Source organism: Lithobates pipiens, unplaced genomic scaffold, assembly GCF_037356315.1.
Source record: "Lithobates pipiens isolate NorthernLeopardFrog02 unplaced genomic scaffold, aLitPip1_a1.2 Scaffold_13, whole genome shotgun sequence".
Classification (NCBI taxonomy): Eukaryota; Metazoa; Chordata; class Amphibia; order Anura; family Ranidae; genus Lithobates; species Lithobates pipiens.
Genome location: NW_027507718.1, coordinates 388,419,329 through 388,446,051, shown reverse-complemented (window position 1 = coordinate 388,446,051; position 26,723 = coordinate 388,419,329). Strand labels below are relative to the sequence as shown.

Sequence of the window (26,723 nt, the reverse complement as noted above, 5' to 3'; positions counted from 1 at the left end):
AAATGGCCGCTTGGGTTCTTTTTATGTCCTACCCAGCATGCACTGGTAGGGAAAGTGTTCATGGGTAGGTCATCAAGCCTCCTGGATAAAAGGGTCAACCTTCTAAACAAAACAGTCACTTCCTGTATTTGACCGCTAGATGGTGCCAAATACTAAGCCATAGACTTGTCCATAGGCTTACATTGTAGAACATTAACATCACATTAATAGGCGAAAATGTCAGCGCTACGCAAGCAAGGTAAATGATGGCAACAGTGAGATGAGAGGGGAGCAGGCACCATGGACTTATAATATTAAAAAAAAAATAAAGGAATCTGTTTGAGAAGAGAACAGCTGGACATGTATTAAAGGAGTTGTAAAGGCAGAAGGTTTTTTTTATCTTAATGCAGTCTATGGATTAAGATAAAAATCTTCTGTCTGTAGCAGCCTCCACAGCACCCCTAATTACCTGAGCCCCATCTCTCTCCAGCGACGTCCATGAGTGTCTTAGCCATCCGGGACTCTCCTCCTCATTGGCTGAGACACAGCAGCGGCTCCATTGGCTCCCACGGCTGTCAATGAATGCAGTTAGCCAATCAGGGGAGAGAGAGAGGGCAGTGCCAGATTTGGGCTCTGTGTCTGAATGGACACAAAGCTGTGACTCAACTCAGGTGCCCCCATGGCAAGCTGCTGGCCATGGGGGTCCTCGACAGGAGGGAGTTGCCAGGAGCAGCAAAGAGGGACCTGAGAAGAGGAGGATTGAAGCTGCTCTGTGCAAAACCAACTGCACAAAGGAGGCAAGTATAAAGTTTCTTATAAAAAAAAAAAAAAAAACAAGACTTTACAATCACTGTAAGTCATTGCTCAAATAACATATTTTCATCAAATCTGTCTGTGCCCACAGCATAATACTGAATTCAATCTGGACATTGCATGTTTGGGAGCAGAACCATTTAGCAGCTCAGTGCAACTTTTTCAAATAAGGAGTGATATAAATAAGACACCAATGCAATTGATTTCCACTGCCTGATAAAACTATTAGTCACATCTGCCACTGCGGCAGAAAAATTGTAGATCTCAATGGAGCAGTGACATCACCACACTTGCGGACCAGCAGCTGCAGGAATAGTCTGCAGGTGCCAGAGCATTGCACCCGCTATCCACTGATCATGGTTGCAATGCTTTTCAGACTATCATGCAAAAAAATAGTAATATTTAATTCATTTTTACTTATTAAATATTTTGATGCATTTATTTTGCGAAAAGTATAAGTAGCTTTTAAATCATGTGTTACTTATTAACTTTATATACAAAGACAACATGTGTTCATTACCACACATGTATATTTTATTTCAAATTCCCCAGCAATCCCATAGCGATAGTTGGCAAAGGAGTCTAAATTTGCTAATGTATAAGTATTTTTTATGCATTTAGCATTAACCTTTTTGAGACAAAAGTTTTTTAAAGATTAGCTGCCCAAAGTAAGAGTTAATTTAACACCTGTTCTAAGAACTAGGAACACACAGAATTGCATATTCCTAGTTCAAGATTAAAGTGTTACTAAGCCCACAACCGTAAAATCAGTCTGTAGATGCAGTGAAGCATGCTTGTTATACTCACTGTGAAACATAAGGGGATAATCCTAAGGTTGTTTTATCCCATCATATCTGTATATTATATTGCTAGAGAGTTGTTTTTTTTGGGGAGGTTGCATGTGAACAGCAGAGGACCAATCATCACTGTCCAGACCAGGTCAGGGGTCCTGAAGTCTCATAGGACAGTCAGAGCAGAATGAAAACTCCTCCTACAAGCTTTAACTAGGCACTGATATAAGTCACCAGACTGTTCTAACTGCTGATAAGAAAAGGTATTTAGCAGTTTATATTTACTAAAATAATTGCATTTCTATGTTCTATGTTCTGTGTACTGTGGGAGACCAGATATAGTGAATGCAGGGTCATGGGTTTAGTAACACTTTAACCACTTGTATCAAGGTACGTAAAACATCCTGGTAGTCAAGGCCTTAAACAAAAGCTCACATCTGCAGAATTTATACCCCGATCTGCTTTGCGATAAGCTTAGCTTTGAGCATTTCTGGGTTTAAATCTATCAGAATTGCGGCTGAAATGCCAGTGAAACAGCACTTGCGCTTGATTGGCTGTCACAGAGTGCCTTATTGCCCCCTTTACGAGAGCCAATATCAGATTCTGAGCAAAAACTTTAGGGCCATCATAACTCTAAACAGATTTTATAAAACATTATATATATATATATAGGCACCATTGTTTTTCACCATTTCACAGACGTGTCATTTCAAGGCTTGATATGCCTGGTATCTGTATACTAAGTGCAACCCCATCTTTTATTTTTTTACAAAACTACAAAAAAAAATGTACATTATATTGTGTTTGTGAGTACTAAAATTCATTTTAGTGTATGGTTTCCTCAAAATGTAGACTTGATAGCTGCGCAAATATCATGCGACGTAACTTTATTTTACAGGGCCTCTGATTTCAGAACATATACATTTTTTTGTTTTAAAGCAGTCTTAACCCTTGAAAACCAAAAATGTTAAATATCGAAGCTTACCAATCCTTAGATGTGGAGGCTACATTGATCTTTTTTTTAGGCTTTTTTTTTTCACTTTTTTTTGTTTTCACCTGGTAATCTGGCCAGTAGCATGCCTCCTTTATAAGGATGGGTTCACACTATTGCAAATTGGATAAGAGTTTCCCCCTCTCTATGGAGCCGGTCAGCAGCGGCTGGTGTTTTTTTTTTGGGGGAAAGGCAAACAACCCCTCCCCCCCCGGGCTGCCGGTGGAGCGACACTACCCCCTGTGGCATCAACGCACCACAAACGAACCCCCCACCACCCACTGTCCTTACCTTGGATGCGGGCGGTGAGAGCGTGTTGGGCTCGGGGAAAGCTGCTCCAGTGTCATCTCCTGGAGCAGCTTCCACGGTGTCTCCTCTCTCCTCCTCCCGGCGCTAGGCATCCAATAGGTTCGCCTGAAGTTTTGGCCTATGGCTCTAATCAGGTGCTTAAAAAAAACTGCCCACACTAATTCTTATGCCCGGTGATTCAAAAAGGGACTGGACTTATGAATAGCTGGCGGCTGCGGCGGCAGTTGATAGATTCATGCTTTTTTCATCCACCTTGCTTGTGTGGATGGGGTAATCTGCCCATTTATTTTTATTTTTTTATCAGCCTGTGGAGTAATGGCCAGCCTTCAGACACACAAACAAATTGAAGGCAAACTGTAGCTTATGCTTTATAAGTGGTTACAGCAAACAGTTTTGTTCCTTTTGTATTTTACACAAATAAAATCTGGTTATGCTAAGCACCCCTGGCAGTGTTAAATGGTTTGTCTCAGCCCTAACTGCTACTTCTGCAGAACAGTGTGTTTGAGTTAAAAACAATAGACTTGGCTCAGTCAGTATTTTAGGTCTCCGGCTTGTGCCAAATCTCTGAAATGTTGTTTATTGTTCATTTGTACACAAACCCACCTTTTATTGGCTGTCTACGTGTAACCATTACCAGCCCCCTGTGTGGGTGTTCTTTTGTCATTTACTCTTTTAACTCTTTTATTATCTTCAATAAACATGTATTGTACTAGAAAAACAACAGACTTAAGCCTAGTACACAGTAGATGTTTTTTTTTTTTTCGTTCAACCCAGCTCAGGAGTAGCCATTGTACTAACTATCCGATGTTAGTACAGCAATGTCTCCTGCTGTTCTATTGTGTTCTGATAGGGGGACACCCCCCCTCCACACACACACACACACACCAAAAAGCTCCGGTCAGTGCTTTCAGCCATTCTTCGGTCATACTCTTTCAACAGATGCCGGCCCGACTCCAGTAGACACAGGCCAAATATCGGGCGGTTTCCACTGAACTTGCGCTGATGCCACCCAGTATCTGGCCCGTGTGTGTATTAGGCTTTACTAGCCAGATCACTACATAAAAATAAAGGAAAGAAAGCCTAAACAAGTAATCGAATGCAGCCACCATGTCTAAGCCCACACTGTCCGAGATTCCGAATGTGTCCGATCGGACCGTTTTGTCGGATATTCCGACAATGTGTGGTCTACATCGGACTGTTTCCATCGGAATATCCGACGGACCAACTTTTCCAACTTGTTGGTAAAATTTTCCGACAAAATGCTCCGATCAGACATACTCCGATCATGTGTAGAGAATTCCGATCAGACAAAGTGCCACGCATGCTCAGATCACATTCCTACACCAAAGCTATTGGCTACTAGCGTGATCGTAGTCCCGTCGTAACGAAATAACGTCATCACGTCGGATTTTCCGACAACTTTGTCCGACCGTGTGTATGCAACAGTTTCAGACAAAATCCGACGGATTTGGTTGTCGGAATCTCCGACCGTGTGTACAAGGGCTAAGAATTGGTAAACTGAAATATATTGCATTTTTGCCTTTGGGTTTAATACCACTTCAAGTAATTTTCTAGCAAACAAATGTAGATTTTAACATGTGTACCAAAAATGAAAACATGAAAACATTGCTGCAGTAGAGAAGTATTAACATTCTCACAGCAAGGAGCATTTTCCACATGGATTTAACTTTTTTAAATGATAAACTTATACTGGTTAGTGTGGCTATTAAGTGAAATAAGAAAATATAATTTAAATTATAACTTTTATTGTACAGATTTCCTTTCAAGACATTTCAAGTCTATTTTTTAGATCTAGTGCAATGACTGGTGACAGCATTTCCACTTGCTGCCAGCAGTTTGGACTAAGTACAAAATGGTCTATTTGTTCAGACTGTACAGTTGCTTGGTAATATTACCAGTTCACTGATTGAATATTGGCCTGGCCATGCAGCATAATTACATAAGTACAAAGCTAGATACATTTCTATAGCTGTAGGTGGGTGATAGATCCGAATATAAACAAGGAAATGTACTGATTTAGCCCCTGTGTCTTGCTGTAAGAGAGACATACCTTTGGATTTGTAATGTGGGTTGTGCTTTGTGCGCAACCCTCGATGACAGAACTTGGCACTGGCAAGGTACAGTATAACACATTAAAATACTAATACTGCTTTGTCTGAAATATATATATATATATATATATATATATATATATATATATATATATATATATATATATATATATATATATATAATGTATATAATCTCTATATAGAGAGAGAGATAGAGATATATACACGGGTAAGATAAGTATTGAACATGTCACCATTTTTCTAGGTAAATATATTTCTGAAGGGGCTATTGGCATTACATTTTCCCCACATGTCGGTAATGGCCAATGCAATCCATACATACAAAGAAACCAAAATAAATAAGTTCAGAAATTAAGTTATGTGTAATAAAATGGAATGACACAGGGTAAAAAAGTATTGAACACATGAAGAAAGGGAGGTGCAAAAAAAGGCATGGAAAGCCAATCCTGCCCATTGTCAGTGCAAATTAATATGCAACACTATACGCATATGAAAGTTGTACAGTTTTTGTTCACACAAATAGAGCTTTCTTTTGGCGGTATTCAATCACCACTGAGTTGTTTTTTTCATTTATAACGCAGAACATGACTGAAAATTTGGTTTCTGTTATAAAATTTTGCAAATAAGTAATTTTTCTTAAAATGTTGACCAAAATGTATACTGATACATTTCTTTGATATAAATAACCCAAATCAGTATATATTATTTGGCCTGTGCAAAAGTTAGATTCTACAAGCTATGGTACCAATAATTGAAAATTGATCAGTCCTGATATACTGACGGCCTATCTCATTTGTTGAGGCCCTAACATTTCAGGACAGGACAAATATCTGCAAATGCCCCCTTTTTGGAAAGTAGACAGTCCCAGGTATTTTTTTGAATTTGTAATTTTTGCCACAATTATTTGGAAAATTAATGTTAACCCCTTGCTGCCGAGCGTACGCAAATGTGCGTACTCGTCTTCCGGGGGTTATACCGGGATGATACCCACACCTGCAGGCATCATCCCGGTACCGTTTTGCAGAGCGGGCGATTTGCTTTCCAGCCATAACAACCGATGCGGCTAAAAGCCGCTCGGCTATTATGCCGGAGGAGTGGGAGGGGACGTCCCACCCTCCCGCCGCTCTTACCGGTGCTCCCGGTCAATCGGGAGCACCGATGCATGATCTGATGCCTCTGGCTGCTGGGCAGGGACTGGAATGAAGCCGTAAGGGGCTTCATTCCAGTCTCCTAATGGTAAACACGTTTAGTCGGCTGCCAATGGTGCCGGATTAAAAAAAAAAAAAATACACTATTCAGAATCGCCGAAAACGGCGATCTGAAAGAGTACCTGTCACTTTTATTGCTGTCACCAGCAATAAAAGTGATCAAAATTTTTATTTTTTTAAAAAACAATTTAATTAATTAACAATTTATACATTTTAAAATAAAAATAAAATTTTTTAAAGCGCCCGCCGTCCCCGCGAGCATACGGAAGTCGCGCCCGCATATGTAAACGGTGTTCAAATCACACATGTGAGGTATCGCCGCGATCGTCAGAGCGAGAGCAATAATTCTAGTACTAGACCTCCTCTGTAATTCTAACCTGGTAACCTTTTTTTTTTTTTAAAGTGTCGCCTATTGAGATTTTTAGGTACCGTAGTTTGCTGTCATTCCACGAGTGCGTGCAATTATTAAGTTATTTCTCATGCATGGCATAGACATACTTGCAAATACAGCCCAAAATACATTCTGCTGCTCCTATATGAGTATGGTGATACCACAGACTTTTTCACAGCCTAGCTACATAGAGAGGCCCAACATCCAAGGAGCACCTTCAGGCATTATTCAGTTTTACTAGGCCTTCTTCTGACACTTTTTGTGCACAGATAATTTTTGCAAGAAAATTACTTGGAACTCACCCAAACATGATATATTTTTAGCAGGGACCCTAGAAAATAAAATGGCGGGTTTTGCTAATTTTTATGTCACATGGTATTCACTCAGCTGTTTTATGAATGCATTTTTTTGGAGAAAAAATATGCTTTATTTAATTGTAATGCACACAAACACAATAGAATACCCAAATGTTGGTAAGATATAAAATATGTTATGGCGTAGAGTAAATAGAATACCAAACCTGTCGTGCTTTACAATTGTGCACGCCTGTGGAATGTGGCCAAACTACAGTATTTAAAAATCTACATAGGCAACATTTTATAAGCCTTTACAGGTTACATATTTTGAGTTACAGAGGAGGTCTGGTGTGTGAATTATTACTCTTGCTCTGACATACGTGGCAATACCTCACATGTGTGGTGTGATCGCCTTTTAGGTATATGTACAGGACCAATACATGCGTTCACCTTTGGGTATGGAAGCACTGGCACACTGTGACAGATGTTGATAGGGTACTGGTACATTGTGACAGATGTTGATGTGCACAGTGACAGGGACAGATAGTGCTTGGAGCACTGTTGACAGATGGCTGTAGTCTGTGAGATCTGTGCGTAACTGAACAGTAAAATCACTTGCACACAGATCGCTGAGAAGGCTGCAGCGGTCCTCCTCACCCCTCCCTCACTGAGTTTAGGAGGAGAGCCGACACAGAGGCACGTGCCGATGTTTACATTGTGTGGTGGCTGTGATTGGACACAGCCATCACATGATCAGGAGGGCCAATCGAAGAGCCCATATCTGTGATGTCTAAGGGACACAGTCATCACAGGATTGCGGCGCTGCATGGCCACATGTTCTAACAGGATGTACGGGTACATCCAGTCAGAACAGCGCTTGTCTCACCCAGCCATTTATGTACAGTGGCCAGGTGGGAAGCGGTTCAAGAACAGTCTGTTTTCCTTCTATAAACCAATCAGTGAGGGGAATTTATATCAAAACTAGAGCAGCCAGATTCTGTAGCAGCTGCAGCTCTGCATGTCAACCAATCAACTTCTATCTTATATTTTCTAACCTTGATGCTTAACCACTTGCCGACCGCTGCATGCCGATATACATTGGCACAATGGCAACGGTGGGCAAATGAGTGTACCTGTACGTCCCCTTTAACTGGCAGGGATAGTGGGCGCTCGCCCCCGGCACGCACAGCGTGACTGTGCCCATGGGTCCCTATGTCCGCCTGTGTCCGCAATCATGTCACTGAGCCACAAAATGGGGAGATGCCTATGTAAACAAGGCATTTCCCCGTTCTACCTAGTGACATGACAGGGATCTACTGCTCCCTGTCATCGGGAGCAGTGATCTCTGTCATGTCAGTGGTAGCCTACCCCCCCACAGTTAGAATCACTCCCTAGACACACTTAACCCCTTGATTGCTCCTTGGTCTTTAACCCCACCCCTTCCCTGTCAGTGTCATTTACACAGTAATCCGTGCATTTTTATAGCACCGATCACTGTATAAATGTCAATGGTCCCAAAATAGTGTCAAAAGTGTCTGATGTGTCCGCCATAATTTTGCAGTCACGATAAAAATCGCAGATCGCCGCCATTGCTAATAATAAAAAAATGCCATAAATCTATCCCCTATTTTGTAGACGCTATAACTTTTGTGCAAACGAATCAATATACCTCAGTACATGGTTTGAATTTCGGTAGGTTAATATCCCAAGACTCCCATACAGCATTGAATTTATTCAAAGCTTTGTGCAATCTAACTTTCCGCTATCACATTAATCTTACTACTTTCTTGACTCTATTTAATACATCCTGTAAAGGGTTGGGGGTTGTCTGGTTCCATTTAGTGGTTATCAGACAGTGCTTTGCAGTTAAGATATGGGTAATCTATTTTTCCAACGTCCTTTCAATGCCTCAAATGGGGAAACCCAAGTGATGTGTTAGAGTATCTAAAGGTATAGTGTATCCCGCTAATATTAAGAGCCAATTATTAGCTTCCTTCCAAAAAGATATGATTCCTGGATAGGTTCACAGTATGGTATGATGATCCCACTGCCGAATAGCGCCTCCAGGACATGTTGCTGACTGTGGAATATAGGGAATGCAGTAAATTTAGAGTGTAAAACTAGTACATATATATTCTATTTGTATTTTGTACATTTAGAACACTTTTACGCCTCAGACCAAATTATCCGCCAAATTTCTTTTGTGAAGTTCATGTCCCAAAACCTTTTCCAGTTTCAGCATATTGGGATATTTATGGAAGGGATCCTTAGGGACCAACGCATGTTTTATAAATAGACTCCCAAGAGTTAAACAGATTTTCTGACTCCCCACATAGCAGTGCTTTGGAACCTACAGTATCATTATGATTCTAGTCATGTAATCATTCACTTTTTTTTTAATTTATTTTTTTATTTTATTTTTTTACATTTCAGATCTTCTCTCATTTACATTTGTTTTCAAGAATTTTACTGAGGTTTTGTTTAAAACAAAGTAAGAGAATCATCATAGGGAAAAGAAAGACATTCAAAGCTTTAAGGTCCATACACAAGATACGAAAATGGGATGGAAAAATTTGTACGACGAGCTGTCTGCCAATTTTCAAATCGTTAGTACTGTGCTTTGGACAGCCGGTTTAGCTTTTTTCGGCAGACAAAAGTTGCATGTGCATATTATAATTTTTTTGTCAGATATGAACTCAACGTCCGATTTTCTTTTCATTAGTACGAAAAAAATCATAAGAGCAAGACTATGCATGCTCTGAAACGAAAGAGTACTTATAAAACTATTTAAAACATTGTCACTTCTGACATTGTATTCTGTCGTATGAGAATTTTGTGAGTAACCTCTTCACTTTCGACATGAGACTAGCCTGCCACAAAAAACGGATGTTCGGTCGTCCAAAAATCTGATCATGTGTATAAGGCTTTAGAGAAGAATTTGCCATATTGACGAATTCACATACTACTCGTATTGGTCCCTATAAAACTATAGCAACATTGAAACATAACACGGTAATTTGTAGTGGAGCAAGTGTTAATGGTTGATAGGTTGACCCATCTCCAACCCTTTTACCCCTTCTTAGTCCCCATTGTCCTTTTATTCCCAGAATCCCTCCCATCTGATACAATGTAACTTTTTTTTATTTACATTGCATGTAGTTGTGAAATTAAAAAAAAGTACCTCCAGTTGTCCCAAAATAACTTTTTACTAAACAGTTTAAGATTTTTTTTTTCCATTTGAAAATACCTTTACCATGCTTTGTACTAGATAAACAATTTGTAGTTATGAAGTTGTGAAATGCACCAAAAACAGAAACATGGTACTTTTCATGTGCATGGAGATACATGTATATATCAAAATATAAATAAAAAATACATTGTTGATTGTCTTGTATTTCACCACAAAAAATCTCAGTATATGACTTTAATATAGTTTTGTGGCTTTAATGTCTACGCATACAAAAGTACATTCTAATAAACTGTTGCTTTTTAAAAAAAAAAATTGTATTGTCTTTGGGGTACCAATAAAAAAAAATTCTAAAAAAAAAATACTATGTGAAAATTGATTATTCCTTAGACCCCTTTCACACTGGAGGCATTTTTCAGATGCTAAAGGGCTAAAAATAGTGCCTGTAAAATGCCTGAAAAATGCCTCCCCTGCAGCCTCAGTGTTAAAGCCTGAGTACTTTCACACTGGAGCGGTGTGCTTGGAGGACATTAGAAAAAGTCCTGCAAGCAGCAAACAATTTAGGAGCACTGTATACACCACTCCTCCACCTCCTCTGCCCATTGAAATCAATGGGCACTGCTGCTGAAACGCCTGAAAAGCGCTTCAGCAGCAGCACTTTTCGGGCGGTTTTAACCCTTTATTCGGCCGCTAGCGGGGTTAAACACACCCCACCGAAAAGCGGCAATAAAAACGCCACTAAAACTAGTGTAAAAGGGCTCTTATAGTGGCCAGCGGTGGAGGGTATCATTGTTCTTCAATGAGTTTCACAGGTTAATTATCCTGCTTTGTCAGGAAGTTGTGGACATTATACAATTTTCTTATTCAATTTCCTTTAGATTTACCTTTCAGTTTGTATACAATCAAGCAGGCCCTTACACTACATAGTTAAAGGGTTTAGTTTTGAGCTCATATTTTATGGTTCTGGTAAATCTAAAGGAAAATTGTACAAGGAAATTGTATAAGCCTAATGCCGTGTACACATGACCGGACTTTTCGACAGCAAAGGTCAGACGGAGTGAATCCGCTGGACAATTCGATCGTGTGTGGGCTTCTTCGGACCTTTGCTGTCTAAAAATTAGACGGACTTTAGATTTAGAACATGTTTCAAATCCTTCCAACAGACTCGAGTCCGGTGAAAAAATCCGTTCGTCTGTATGCTTGTCCGACAGACAAAAACCGACACTAGGGCAGCTATGAACTTCATTATTCTAGTCTGGTCGAACGTCATCACGTTCGAATTCGTCGGACTTTGGTGTGATTGTGTGTGGCCAAGTCCTTTCATTCGGAAAGTCTGTCGGAACTTCGCTGAAAAGTCAGTCGGGAAGACCGTCGTACCTTGTCTGCTGGAAAGTGCGGTTGAGTGTACACGGCATTAGAGATCAAATGATGAAAAATGCATTTATATCCATGATATCAAAACATTATACATCCTTATTTCTCTAGTTGAATCATATTTCGCTAAAAGCGGTAGTAATCCCATCGTTAAGTTTCCCCTATATTATTCATTCTAAACTACTGAACTAGTTGCTCTGTATAGATTGCCTTTCCCACCTCCTTCCTTTCAGTGCAATCTGTCCTGGTTTGATTAATGACGTCATTGGCACATGCACATTTAGTCCCATTTTTACGGCAAGTTCTTCATGCTTGAAAAATGGTGTTTACATGCCAGGGCTACATCATTTCCATTGCCTGATGTCAGCCCTGACATCTCATGAGTCTAGATTCCCATTGACAAGCTGAGGTTTAAACCTCATGTGACATGTTGCATCACAGGGGTAGACAAGGTGGTAAGCGCAACACAGGAGAGAGCCCGACAGCAGCAGGCTCAGATTGGCAGAGCGCGGTTGTCATGGTAGCCCAACAATGCAAACGAGGCTTGGATTGATAAGTACTGTGCAAGCGCGAGATTATGGCCATCGAGAGGGAGTAAGGGCGGAAGTTATAACGGTATAAGATGTGGAAGACAGGAGTCAATATGGCGGCAGCTGCAACCAAGAAGAAGCTTTTAGAAAAGCAATGTTTATTCAAGTAAGAAACGTTATATATGCTTTTGACATGGCAGCACAAGGATTCACAATAACTAATTACATTGAATTATATGAAATTTGAGAAAAAAGTATCGGAGTTTACTACCACTTTAAAGATATTAGTGAGAGGTTGAAACACTGGTGTATAGAGTGGAAGGAAACCGATGAATATGCTCTCCACTCCTCTTGATTAATTATAACATTACATTTTTTATGGTGAAATATAAGACAAACTATATATATTTTTTATAGTTTGATGTATACATTGAACATTGATAGCACTGTTCATTTTTAATGGTATCAATAGAAGTTTAGGACCTGGTGCAATCGCTCTGAAGGCTGGTCATCCAAATAATCTATCATTTGGACTGATGGTAAAGGGGGAAAATTGGAGAATGAAACGTGTACCTTGTATCTACAATAACAACGATTTTGGTAGATGACATGTATGTAAACCCTAGCAATAAACTTCTCCCTTGTGCTTTCCTTTTGTTAAGTTAACTGTTTTAATAGTGTAAAAATCAAACCTGTTGATCCTGCCAGAAATATAGAGCTGCTCTGTGCACTCTGCCATCTTCTTTCAAGCAGTCTGATCAGATCTGCCTAGCCTATGTTATGGAACTGCAGAACATCTCTACTTCCAGTGTTCTGGAGATGAGTAGAAAGGGAGGTTTTTGTAGTTTAGCAAAATAAACTGAGCAGGGCTCACACGTCTTGCATTTTCAGTCCAGAAAAGGCAATTTGTGGTCATTTAATAATGAGAAATTGTGAGCTGAGAATCTAACGGTATTTTGTTTTGTATTTTTCTTTGCAGAGTCTTTAAAGGGATAAAACATGGGAAAATGTTCATGTATTGCAGAGGTGTACTGCATGTGTTTTTTTGAGATGCCAATGATTTAGAAAAAGATCAATCAATGTCCATCTTGTACCATAGGGTACCGTAATTAAAAATAATAATTATTTACTGAATATGTTTGTTAAAGGGGCTGTAAAGGTTCGTTTTTTATTTTTTAAATAGGTTCCTTTATGCTAGTGCATTGTTGGTTCACTTACCTTTTCCTTCGATTTCCCTTCTAAATGTTTTTTTTTCTTTGTCTGAATTTCTCACTTCCTGTTCCTCCTCAGTAAGCTGTTCAGTAAGCTGTTCTGGCTGACTAAACACCGCTCGGATGATGGTGTGAAGTTTACTGAGGAGAAACAGGAAGTGAGAAATTCAGACAAAGAAAAAAACATTTAGAAGGTAAATTGAAGGAAAAGGTAAGTGAACCAACAATGCACTAGCTTAAAGGAACCTATTTAGAAAATAAAAAATGAAGCTTTACAACCCCTTTAATGTGTATTACATTTCTTCAACACTTAGAAGCTTGCAAAACATTGCTTAAAAAATACAACAACCCATGTTCTTGTGTTTAATAGAATTCTTTTTTTTTTCTTGCAGACATCTTTATACCAACCCTCCGTTGACAAAGTTGACAAAGGCATGGAAAGGCCTTCAAGGTAAACATATTGTGCCCCTCTATTCAATGTATGGGAATGTTGCACTAGAGCATTGGATGAGGGCAAAAACATAAAGAAAGGAAGAAGCTTAGAATCCAAAGTAGACCTGAACCCTAAATGGTTGACATTCAGTATTATGGTACAAGTTCCTTTATTTTATAAAATATGTTTTTCACATTTTTTTAAATCTTTCTTTTCATCTCAGTGCTGCTGATCACTTCCAACCTTTTTCAGCTACTTCGTAGCTGCATGCACTTGCCACAGTGTCAGCTGTATACTGTTGCTCAGGGCTGACCACCTGATAGTGACACTGGTAGACCGTGCAGCTTGTAAAACAAAATCCTGGAATGGGCTTTAACTGCTTAAGGACCGCCTCACGCCGATATGTCGGCAGAATGGCATGGCTGGGCACAATCACGTACCGGTACGTGATTCTTTAAGTGCCCAGCCATGGGTCGGGAGCGCGCCGCCGCCGGCGCGCTCCCGACCCAGTCCTGAGCTCCGTAACCGTGGCTGCAGGACCAGCGGACCCGATCGCCGATGGTGTCCCGTGATCGGGTCACAGAGCTGAAGAATGAGGAGAGGTCTGTGTAAACAAACCTCTCCCCGTGCTTCCTAGTGTGGCTCTCACCAATCGTCTGTTCCCTTTTATAGGGAAGGACGATCAGTGATGTCACATGCCAGGCCATGCCCCTCTACAATAAAAAACACATAAGGTCATACATAACACCTACACTGCCCCCTAGTGGTTAACTCCTTCACTGCCAGTGCCATTTACACAGGAATCAGTGCATTTAAATAGCACTGATTGCTGTATAAATGACAATGGTCCCAAAAATGTGTCAAAAATGTCCAATGTGTCCGCCATAATGTCGCACTCACAATAAAAATCGCTGATCGCCGCCATTACTAGTAAAAAATAATAAAGTTTATAAAAATGCTATAAAACTGTCCCCTATTTTATAAACGCTATAACTTTTGCGCAAACCAGTCAATAAATCGCTAATCGGGTTTTTTTTTTTTTTTTTTTTTTTACCAAAAATATGTAGAAGAATATGTATCGGCCTAAACTGAGGGAAAAAAAATGTTTATATATTTTTTGGGGATATTTATTATAGCAAAAGTAAAAATATTGAATTTTTTTCAAAATTGTCGCTCTATTTTTGTTTATGGCGCAAAAAATAAAAACCGCAGTGGTGATCAAATACCACCAAAAGGAAGCTCTATTTGTGGGGAAAAAAGGGCGCAATTTTGTTTGGAAGTCACGTCGCACGACCGCGCAATTGTCAGTTAAAGCGAAGCAGTGCCGAATCGCAAAAAGGGGCTGGGTCCTTTGGTGTGGGGCTTAAGTGGTTAAATAAAAAAATCTAAGTATGGATATTTTTAAATGGGCACATTGGTCCAGCTCACTACAGTGATTTTCAATAGCTTCTGGGTCCGGTGCTGAGAGGCTACTCTCCTGCGTTGTAAACACAGGAGGCCGCCCACTCGGAACAGGCATCATCCAGAGAATGCTCTGCATTTTCTCATTGAATGCAAAACATTCCGATTTAATGAGGTGAAGAGCGTGATATCATCTCTCTGCCTATCTACCTCCTCCAATCAAAAATTGCTTTGCATTCATTGAGAAAATACAAGGAGATCTCTGAATGCTGCCCATGCCAAGCGGGTAACCTCCTGTGTTCACAATGTAACAGGGTAGCCTCTCATCACCAGACGTGGAAACTAGTAGAAATTACTGTAACTGTGGTGTCTAGTACAGTGATCTCCAACTTCCATAGGTATTGTATATGCATAGGGGGTTATTTAACAAAGGAAAATTCACTTTGCACTGAAAGTACACTTGGAAGTAAAGTTGCTGTAGATCCAAGGGGGACATGCAAGGAAAAAATAAAAACAGCATTTTATCTTGCACATGATTGGATGATAAAATCAGCAGAGCTTCCACTTATTTCAGATCTACCCCTTCGATTTAGAGCGACTGCACTTCCAAGTGCATTTGCAGTGCAAAGTAGATTTGCCTTTTGTAAACAACCCCCATAGTTGCCTTGATCCAAGCTGGAACAATGTACCTATGTAAAAATATCAATACCTGAAATTCTTCTCTAATGATAAAGAGTAAACACAGTTTTTAAAAATGACCTTTTACATGGTAAAGCTTATATAAGATTTAATATACAGGTGGTCTCCTAGTTATAAACATCCAACTTACAAACGACTCGTACTTACAAACGGAGGAAGACAACAGGAAGTGAGAGGAAATCTACCCCTAGGAAGGGAAATTCTCTCCTGTAAGAGTTATTATGGGAAAAAGGTACCTCCACTGAGCTTTATTACCAAGGTTTGTTTCCACAACAACCCAAAATGTTCAAAATCCAATTGTCATTGGGACAGAAAGTGAGGTGAAATCTTCTGAACAGGGACACAGACAGCAAAACAAATGTTACAAGGGTGTTAACCCTTCCCTATGTTATCCAAAAAACGTAAAAAATAATTTTTTTGGCTGGAGCTACACTTAAAAAATGTTCCTGATCCGACTTACAAACAGATTCAACTTAAGAACAAACCTACAGACCCGATCTGGTTTGTAATGATTTAATCATTTCCACAAAGTTTGGCAACAAGTAAACCTACCTATTTATATCTATTAGAATGGTCCTATTATTGGATAACTGTTGGCAAAATTTATAAAAATGACCAAAGTTTAGTTATATGTGACTAGCTTATCATCCACTCAAGAGTACACAATTTAGAATCAAATGAAAATAGTCCAGTACATAAGACAGGTCACTACATCCTCCGTTTTTCCCATTGCTATGGTTAGAGAAAGGCCACTCTTGAAAAATCTTTTATCTTTGAGTTATGAAGTGAATGTCAGAATGGGCTCCAGTTGCACCTGTCTTATTCCTGTATCCAAACGAATGCAATCAGAAGATGGCTCAATGCACATGAGCATTGTTCATATGCTATGGTAAAATGTACACCTATGCATTTTTTAGTGCATTTTAGAAAGGGCCAGGGAATTTCTTCCCGCAGCAGATTGCGTTTTGCATGCAATAGACTTCAGTGGACCCGCACCTAAAATGCATTGCTTTTTTACATGCGGTTCACATTCCCCCATATCACACTCTGTATAGCTGGTTGTTAAGGCGTGCACTGAGAAACCAGCCGCTGTGTTCTTAACATGAGTCAGCAGCTGTCAGCGGGTTTCCCCCTCCTGAACCATACCAGGCCACATGCCCTCAACATGGGGGGTTGCTTTTGTGGTAGGGGGGATCTGCTCCACCTCCCCCCAAAGCACCTTGTCCCCATGTTGATGGGAACAAGGACCTCTTACCCCACAAACCAGGGATGTGGTTGTGGAGGTCTGGGGGCAAGGGGCTTATCGAAATCTGGAAGCCCTCTTTAGCAAGGGGGCCCCCAGATTCTGCACCCTGTGTAAACGAGTATGGGGTACAAAGTATCCCTACTTATTCACCAAAAAAGTTTAAACAGTAAGTAAACATACACGTTTTTGATTCCTTTTTTAAGAAAAAACAAAACAATGTCCCTAGTGTAGATGCTTCATCAATCACGAAGCCTGCTGCACTGCCAGACCCAAAGAATAAAGAAAAGGCTTCGCTCGCAGGCCACTCTGTGCAAAATGAACTGTAGAGTGGAGGTACGTATGACATGTCATTTAAAAAAACAAAAAAACTAAGCTTTACATTCACTTTAAAGTCGTGTAGTGTCTTTACTCACTTTTTACACTTTTTTGGTGAATGGATAGTGGTACCTCATACTCATTCACATGGTGGTGCAGGATATGGGGGCCCCCTTGTTAAAGGGGACTTCCAGATTTCAAAAAAGCCTCCTGCCTGCAGACCTCCACAACCACCGGCAAGGGTTGTGGGGAAGAGGCCATTGTCCCCAACAACATAGGGGGGGAGAGCAGAGCCCCCCAGCCACAAAATCACCCCCCACATGTTGAGGGCATGTGGCCAGGTATGGTTCAGGAGGAGAGGGCACTCACTCGATTTCCATGAATGCTTGTTTTTACATTCAGATTTCAGTGGGAAAGCCAGATGATTACTCACTGGTTGTGAAGGACACAGCGGCTAGCCCATTTCTTAACAACCAGCTATACACAGTTTGTTAAAGAAAAAAAAACAATAAGCATAAAAAACGTACCTCAAATCATGTCTGAAAACGACATCAACCGCATAGATGTGAACCTATGGTAAAGGAGAAATAGAAGCCAGATTCCAGCAGGGCTGAAAAGTAAACAAAGGGAGAAGCGCTTCTAAGTGTAGGATTAAAAAACAACATTTATTAGATCATCCGATTGGCAACTCACATGTGTACAGAGCTAAAGGGCACATCTGTGTGAGAAAGGTCCCAAGGCATATCATCGGTGAGAGGTCGGGTATCCTCCCCTCCTGTCTGCTCAAGGCACCAGGATCCTCGTGGAACACCAATGTGATGGAGAAATGGCCTTGCGGGGGAGGAGACCAAAGCGGGGCTTGGTACACAGGTGGCTGAGCGGCATCATGTTTGAGAAAGGAGCAAGGCCGCTGTATCACATGCAGCATGCATACTCGGAAACGCATCGCAGTCTGGTGACGTCCTCCATGCGCACCAAGCCTTGCTTTGGCCTCCTCCACCGCATGGCCGTTTCTCCATCACAGTGGTGTTCCACAGGGATCCTGGTGCCTTTCAGAGACAAGAGCGGAGGATACCTGACCTCTCACCGACGATATCCCTTGGGACACTTCTTACACAGATGTGCCCTTGATCTCTGTACACATGTGAGTTGCCGATCGGATAATCAAATAAATTGTTTTTAATCTTACACTTAGAGGTGCTTCTCCCTTTGTTTACTTTTCAGCCCTGCTGGAATCTGGCTTCTATTTCTACATGGTGACAGCCCTTAGTGTATGGACTTTCATTATTATATTTCTAATAGACTTCCTATAGACTTTTCATCAGTGTATTAGGTTACAGTAGAAGTTCAAGTGTTTACGCCTTTACTTTTCTATAAAGGAGAAGTACAGCCAAAGCTCGTTTGAAGCCACAAAGCCGGTCCTGGCTGGGGAAAGACTGCGACCATATGGTCACGATCCACCCAGGAGCCCGAGTTAGCTGCTCCCGCCCCCTTCACAGCCTAGTGCTCCAGTGAGCACAAGGGGAAGGGGGGAGATAGAGCAGGGAACCAGAGACTGACATTCACTACTCTCTGCTGAGAGCGGCTGGGAGAACTGAGTGATCAGTGGTGTTTAATCGCTCATTTCTCACCCTTAGAGATGGCAGGGGACAGATGTAGAATCGCATCGATGTTGCATCCACCTACGTAAGTATGATTTTAAAAAAGCAAACAAACCCAAACTTGTCTTTTAATAATAAACAAAATTATAACAATATTATCTTCGATGTCTGCAGCACACAGAATAGCGCCAATATCAAAGCTAGTTTGGGAATAATGAAACACAAATGCATGTGTATAGGTCAAATGAAAACTATAATGAACCATAATATATCCATTTTCCTAGTGCAAAAAATGTATCAAAATGTTCTTTCTGGAATTCAATATGTTAAATGTATATCTGACAGCGAAGTGACAAAAGCAAATAGGATAATTCTGGGGCAGTTGTGAGCTAAAATCAGTGTAGGCCTAGCCCCTGCACTGTTGTGCCATTATTATAATGAATTCATTCCCCACAGCAAGAAGTCTGCACTAGGAAGCTGCAATGTCACGCTCTGATTGTTCCTCAGGTTCATATTGATTTTTGGGAGTGAGCCTTGGATACAGGCCAAGCTTCACAATGCATAAACCTAAAGTAGTGAAAGGAAAATGAAACATACCACAAGCATGCATTCTGCTTAAATATGCTGACGAAAAAATGCTGCAGTGAGACCGCAAATAAAAAGTTAAATATTATTTGTTGTTTGTTTGAAGCTCTGCAAGCGACTACAGGAAGAGACGGAAGTCTGAGCCCAGTGTAGGCCATCAGAGAGCACACAGTGACCAGAATACAAGCAGACACAGCCTAAGCCGGACAGGGGTTCAAGGCACGAACACTCTGAGGAAACAACTTATTAACTCTTCACCACCATCTCCATCGAGATCAAAAGGTATAAAAGTTGTTATTCTTACAGTATCGTACTTGTTATACCACAATGGCAACCTGCAAGTAGCTTTTAAGAAATTAAAACTGCAATATCGCCATCTTGTGGTGTAGATGTACACATGCATTGAAACAAAACACATTGAATTTTAGATTATTGCAGTATAACACGCAGCCTCTATATTTTGAATATATAATGGTGAAATGGAAACATAATTTGCTTTTATATATTATATTCTGTCAGTGCAGCTAGTACTTTTATTGTCTTTGAAGATAGTTTATAGAAAACATGCTCTACCATATGCAGTAGGATCTAGTAGTATTTTCATCTGGGAAAGACTAAGTATTTACCTGACTTCTCATTATAAAGCCTATGCAACTGCTAGAAGCTTACTAAACAATATGTGTATTTAGCCATTTCTGATGTTGAGAGAAAAATGGCATGACATAAAAACTCTCTTTAACAACCAGCATTACTTGAGTGTAGAATGGTGTATAAGCTTATTGAGTTTGTATCATACACTAGGGTTGTGCCCTTTTAGATGCTTCTTTACCTTTTCATGTTTCACTTTGTTACTAATACTTTATCTTTTGCTGTCAGTCTGTTAATTTCTGGAAATATCTCTTTCTTACCATGCTGCTCTTTGGATTCTAAAGGTGGGGATATTAACAGAATGTATCCCCCCCTCTTCACTTACTCTGTTCACAATCCAAACGCCTCAAAATCGCTAGATTATGGTAGTGGCTATAGTTATCATTTAGCTGTACCTGATGATACAAAGCGTTCAATCAGCTTTAAGAATGGCTGGCAAATGACTCGGCAGAATGCAGAGGTGTGGAGCAGCACAGAGGAAACTGCATCACCAAAAATGAAGTCTAGGAGTTGTGATGACTTACTAACAGAAGATCACAACAGTTTCTCCAATACCCAGACCAAATCTGAAAGCATGGGTTCTTTGTTATGTGATGATAAGTCAAAGCAGAATAGTCCCTTGGCTTGGGGTAATACATTTTCTTCTGAAGGCTGTGGTGCTAACAAGTCCAGGGTTCGCCACAGGTCTGCTCATGACACACCAGGTTTCCTAAAACTGTATAAGAAAATGCACCGCATAAACCGCAAAGACTTAATGACCTCTGAAGTCATTTGCTCCGTTAAGTCTCGAATAATGCAGTATGAGCAGGAACAACAAAAAGGTATATTTGCTAGCTGGAGAACTATATCAGAAGAAGTGCCAAGAGATATGGTTCCAGTCAGAATATCAGAATTTGAGCAGCTTATCCAGAAATCCAAATCTATGCCAAACCTTGGAGAAGAGATGCTGTCTGCAGTAAGCTTAGATATTTCCACCAGAAGTTCATGTCCTAAACGTAGGTTTTCCATTGAATCTTTGCTGGATGAAGACACTCCAGATAGACATATACCTCAGGTACAGCACAATGGAAAAACAAAATCTTTGGTTCCTGTTCACATTGAGGTTACAAGTGACCAGATTCCACAGTCACATGCTGAATTATCAGACAGTGATCCTGATGCAGTTGTTTCAGACCTAAGTGACTTTATACAAATTGAAGGATCATCTTTTTGCAGTGAGAGTGATTTTGACCATTATTCCTTTACGTCCTCTGAAAGCTTTTATGGGTCTGGACATCACCATCACCACCACCATCATCATCACCATCACCACAGGAACCTTATCAGCTCTTGCAAAGGACGATGTCCAGCTTCATATACACGTTTCACCACCATGTTAAAACATGAGAGGGCTAAACAGGAGAAAAGCGAATCCTCGGGAAAACGGGAAACAGATTCAGGCCTTTCCAAAATTGCTTTTCTTGTTAGTCCAGTGCCTTTTCGTAGGAAAAAAACCTCTACACCCAAGAGGCAATCTGAAAAGAGCCGATGTAAAGCATCTGTGTTTGAAGCTCTGGACTCTGCACTTCAGGATATCTGTGACCAAATAAAAGCAGAGAAAAGACGTGGGAGCTTGCCCGATAACAGTATACTCCACAGACTTATTAGTGAGCTTCTTCCAGATGTTCCAGAAAGAAATTCTTCTTTAAAAACGTTTCCATTTAATACTGCTAATACGTCATACTACCAGCTGCCTCAGGATGGTGCTATTCATTACCCTCCCTACCAGGATGATTGTGGAAGATTGCCTATCAGTGCCTCTTACCAGGATGTGGATGCAACCAACAACAACTCTTCAGATAGCCCATACTGCTTTCAAGGTGCTTCAGTATAATATTTCCTTAATTTATATACATTCATCTTGAGCCATTTCATAATGTCTGAAAATGTGGAAACTTGCACCGCAGAATTAGAACATCCACAGCCATTCCATTTGTGAATTAGAGATGAAGTAGGACTTTATAGTCTAAGCATCTTACATTTTGGACCAGATTGAACTTAAAGTGTTACTAAACCCACAACAGTAAAATCAGTCTGTATATGCAGTAAAGCATGCTTGTTATACTTACTGTGGAAACTTAGGGATTACTCCTCGGCATTATGTAAAAAGGCAGTTTGATCCTTTTTTTTCTGATCCCCCCCTTCTTCCACAGTCCCCAAACCATCTGGGGATAGAAAAGGGCATTGGCGGCACTCTGCACATGCTTATTTTGGTATGTGTTGCTAGAGAGGTTTTTTTGATCAGCACAGGACCAATCAGCACTTTCCAGACAGAGGGTCAGGGGTCATGCAGCCTCATAGGACAGTCAGAGGAGAATGAAAACTCCTCCTACAAACTTTAACCAGACACTGATAGAAGTCACAAGACTGCTATATACTGCTGAGAAAAGGCATTTAGCAGTTTATATTTACTAAAATAATTGCATTTCCATGTTCTGTGTACAGTGGGAGACCAGATATAGTGAATGCGGGGTCCTGGGTTTAGTAAGACTTTAAGTATTTTCGCGTTAACATTTACTTGCTGCTCAGGCATTTTATTAGTGTTTTTGTTTTGTTTTTTACCACTTTCTCTTCATCTCTACTTCCAAACAAGCATCACTGCCTGCTCTCATTTTTACCAGTTCTATATAACCTATTTATTTTGATGTTTTGTGGGACAGTTACATATGTAATGTTAGTGTAAAATATAAGAAAATCAAGTTATGATTGAAGAATTGAGCAAGCACTATATTAAATCATTTCAGCATATCTGAGTGAGTTATTTTCTTTTTTATATATAAATTATTTATAGAGGCGAAACAAAAGAATTATATAATTATACAATGAGATACATTTTCTTTTTCATATTTGTATTATTTTATGTGGAATTTATTAGTCCCGATACCAGTGGTTTGGTTTTTCAAGCAGGCTAAAGATTTCATACCAACTACAGTAATAATCTTATTAGGCAGTAAACAGATCTTGCCATACTCCAAGGCAATAAATATTAGGTAACGTCCATTTTTTTTTATATTGATATACCTGAAAATAAACAGGAAAAGTATGTATGATCACAATGCTATTTAACCATGCATCATTGTATTGCATGCAGAGTCATTTCATGCATGTGAGTAAAGCATGGCTCTTCTGTATTGTGTCCATCTGTGTACAACTTGTAACTTCTCATCTGTGCAGCTTTGCTTGGCATAAATCCTACCCTAAATACATGTGAATGGACTTTGCTAATGAATATTCTGCCACTCTGTGCTTGTCAGCTGATGCTTCTCTCCCAGGGAGGTCTGCAATGAAGTCATTCTTTTGGAATGTATTGAATGTCTCTGCAGCAAGGGTAGGATCAGCATACCTATTTTGTATCAGAAGGGTCTGCAGTTATGTCACTTGCTTAAAATATATCAGTAGCTTTGGAGACATCTGTAGTATAGTATAAGGCAGATTATTTTCAAAGGTAACGCTACTTTTAAATTGGGCTTGATACACAATACATCAAAATCAATTTTCATGAATTCAGTAAAAATTTAAATTATTTGTTTTCTAGCAGACCAAGAATCTCCCCGGAATTATTCCTCAGCTTTCACTGATGTAAGCAGGAGTTCAGCAAGGAGGGGAGCGCAAGAGAAGGAGGTAACACACTAGCTATACTTCAGATCATGGGCAGGTGTGATGTCAAAACAACTACAGGGCTTCTGATGTTTACTGAGCTTTAGAATGAAGAAAACATTACTAAATTGGTTGTAAACCTCAGGCAATAAATATGAACAAAGCACATTCTTCTATATGGTGTACTTGTCTGTATCCAAAGCACTGAGTGTGATTTTTTTTTCTGCTGCTAATAAAAAGGGTTAGGAATTAGAGTTTCCCTGAAAAAGGAAGTCACAGGCGGACCAAGCAGCTTAAAGAGGAAGTAAACCCTGATGGGTTTACTTCCTCTTTGATTCCCTGCAAAGGTAAAGCATAATGGACTACTATGCATCGCATAGTAGTCCATTATGTGTCACTTACCTGACACAGGAGCCAGCGAAGTCACCTCTGTCCCCTTGTGTACGGAGCCTCCATCTTCTCGGTGGGTCTCGCTGCTCCGGCACTGTCATTCGACGAAGCCGCGATGACGTCACTCCCGCGCATGCGCATCGGAGCCGCCACTCGCGGGATATCGCCGTTGACAGCGGTGCCTGTGTTTTGGCAAATATCTCCTAAACCGTGACGGTTTAGGAGATATTTCTTGGACCTACAGGTAAGCCTTAATCTAGGCTTACCTGTAGGTCAGAGTGGTTTGTAAGGGTTTACAACCACTTTAAATGGGGAAAATTTTTATTGCACAAAAAAATGTCAGATTTACAGAGACTGGGTCCCATCACCAACACCTGAATAAAGCTAAAAATGAGACAACATTGTCTATTAAGAACATTACGTCAGATCAGGCTGCAAGCACACATAATATGCACAGGTCAAACCGTATGATCAATAGTTAATCAGTGAGAAAGTCTGAGGACACCTGGGTGAGAAGTGAGTCCCAGGACTGACCAGATTCGAGCAGTGTGAGATCTCATACCAGGATATCAGCAATGGAATCATCCGGGATGCCTAGGAATCAAGAGAGTCTTGTTTCTTTCGGTTGGGTGAGTGGTCTTGTGTCCTACTGATTACTCACTAGCTACCTGCTGCTTTCAGTATGGATCTATGGCTACTACCCAAAACTCAGACTTTCTCACTAATTAACTATTGATCATACAGTATGATCTGTGTCAGCAGCGCTGGACTAAGGACTGTGTTAAGCTAATTGATGCCAATGTAGCAACAGTTTACTACATACTGGTGCTTTTCCCATGAAGAGTACATGTTCATCAAACGTACACCTCCTGGACCAATTTATTCAGTACCCAAGTCCTCACTGTACACATAACTCATTCCCTAGTTTAGGGGGTATCTGGCAGACAGTGTGGTGGTATGCGCATATCCTGAACATATTTGGTACCAGGATTTAAGTGCCCACTATATCCCCACTCTCTGCCTCACATGCGGGGATTTACTTTATATCTGTGCATATTATGTGTTCTTGCAGCCTGATGTGACGTAATGTTCTTAATAGATGTTGTCTCATTTTTTATTCAGGTGTTGGTGATGGGACCCAGTCTCTATAAATTTGAATTTTTTTTGTGCAATAAAGATTTTCCCTATTTAGGCTGCTTGGTCCCCCTATGACTCCCTTTTCAGGGAAACTCTAATTCCTGACCCTTTGAGTGACAGAGACCGCACCTAACTGGTGGGTCAGTAATATTAGGGACACTGCATCGACATATGCACTGACAATCTGTGGTGCAGTGTTTACACTTTAGTGAGCAGATGGTTTCCCTTTTTTTTTTATTTCTTTCTGCTGCCTCTTTCCTCTATTATCTGCATTAGTCACTTCTGACGGCTTTTCATGACTCTCAGAGATAATTGTTGCTGGGGAGAACAGCCACTGCTGTTTATGTTCCCCATGTTCCTTGAGTGGGGGGTGGGGTCGCTTCCCTTCAATCAGGGCTCAGAGCTCCCCTCACTAAGCTCTGTAGTGTGTGACTTTATATCCCCAACCCCTGCTTTTCAAAGCTGAGAGATTATGTGCAAAATGTGTTTTAGAAGACTGTAGGAAAGAGAGGGCTGCAGATTAACAAGTACAACATATGTAGAAGGGTCCCAGAATTTTTTTGTTTGCTCCACTGCCAGGCTACACTTTGCTAATTGCAAATTTTGCAATCATATGAAATAAGTACCCCCCAAAGTCTGTGGCCAACAGTACATCCACAATAATGTAGTATGTCAGACGATAATTTCCCACAATTATTTTGCGTTTAGAATCATTGAACTGAACCTTCCACTGTTTTGACCAAACACCTCTATTGCACACCTTTGTGTCATCAACAAATAGACATGCCTGGTCTACTTAATCTTTAGTTAAAGGCTAAGTTCACCTTTTTTTTCCTTCTAAATTCCAGCTCCCCTATGCACCAATATAGCGTTCATGTACTTTTTTGCAAAAATATCAAAGCTTTCCATAAAATCTACAGACATGTACCTTACTGTCCTCCATCAATGATTCCAAGCATATCTATTGCTTCTGTCTTACCTCCTTACAGACTGTAGGTCATGACACAGGAAGGAGTTGACCAGCTGATCTCATTAGCACACACCCTGCATCATCACCCTCCCTTTCCCAGCTGCATGTTTTTGAAATGAAATGCAATCAATCAGTGATCAACCTTCTCACAATACCCAATCAGATTGCATAGTGTATGGCCATCTTTATACAAGTACATTGAAGAGAATGGACAGAAACACTGTCAAGCCCCTATCACATCTCTGCATAACGGGAACTCGCATTCCCACATGCGTTTATTTTTTATTTTTTTATTAGCGAGGTGGGGAGGTATTTTGGAGCATTTTCACTCATCACACACAGGGCAATCAATCCAACTGAATGGGCTGCCCCACACACAGTAATCACCCCAAAGAAACTACAGAACTTTTTTTTAGAGCGGAGCTTGATGCGTTTTTTTACTGCGATCTTTGGTGCAGCACAAATGCAAGGAAGCGCACATGTGAATGG

At 40.4% G+C, this 26,723-nt stretch overlaps 1 protein-coding gene across 23 annotated transcripts in view; it reads left to right on the top strand.

Moving 5' to 3' along the window:
* Positions 1 to 26,723, top strand: part of SORBS2 (sorbin and SH3 domain containing 2) — a 423,222-nt gene that overhangs the window by 330,383 nt on the left and 66,116 nt on the right. For 13 of the 23 annotated variants that reach the window (XM_077477325.1, XM_077477322.1, XM_077477330.1 and 10 more), the window contains 4 exons: positions 13,566 to 13,624; positions 19,560 to 19,735; positions 20,386 to 21,960; positions 23,676 to 23,761. In XM_077477325.1, coding sequence (XP_077333451.1) covers positions 13,566 to 13,624; positions 19,560 to 19,735; positions 20,386 to 21,960; positions 23,676 to 23,761 — 1,896 coding nt within the window. The remainder of the gene's footprint in view (positions 1 to 13,565; positions 13,625 to 19,559; positions 19,736 to 20,385; positions 21,961 to 23,675; positions 23,762 to 26,723) is intronic. The other 10 variants (XM_077477344.1, XM_077477340.1, XM_077477341.1 and 7 more) reach the window with 3 other exon arrangements.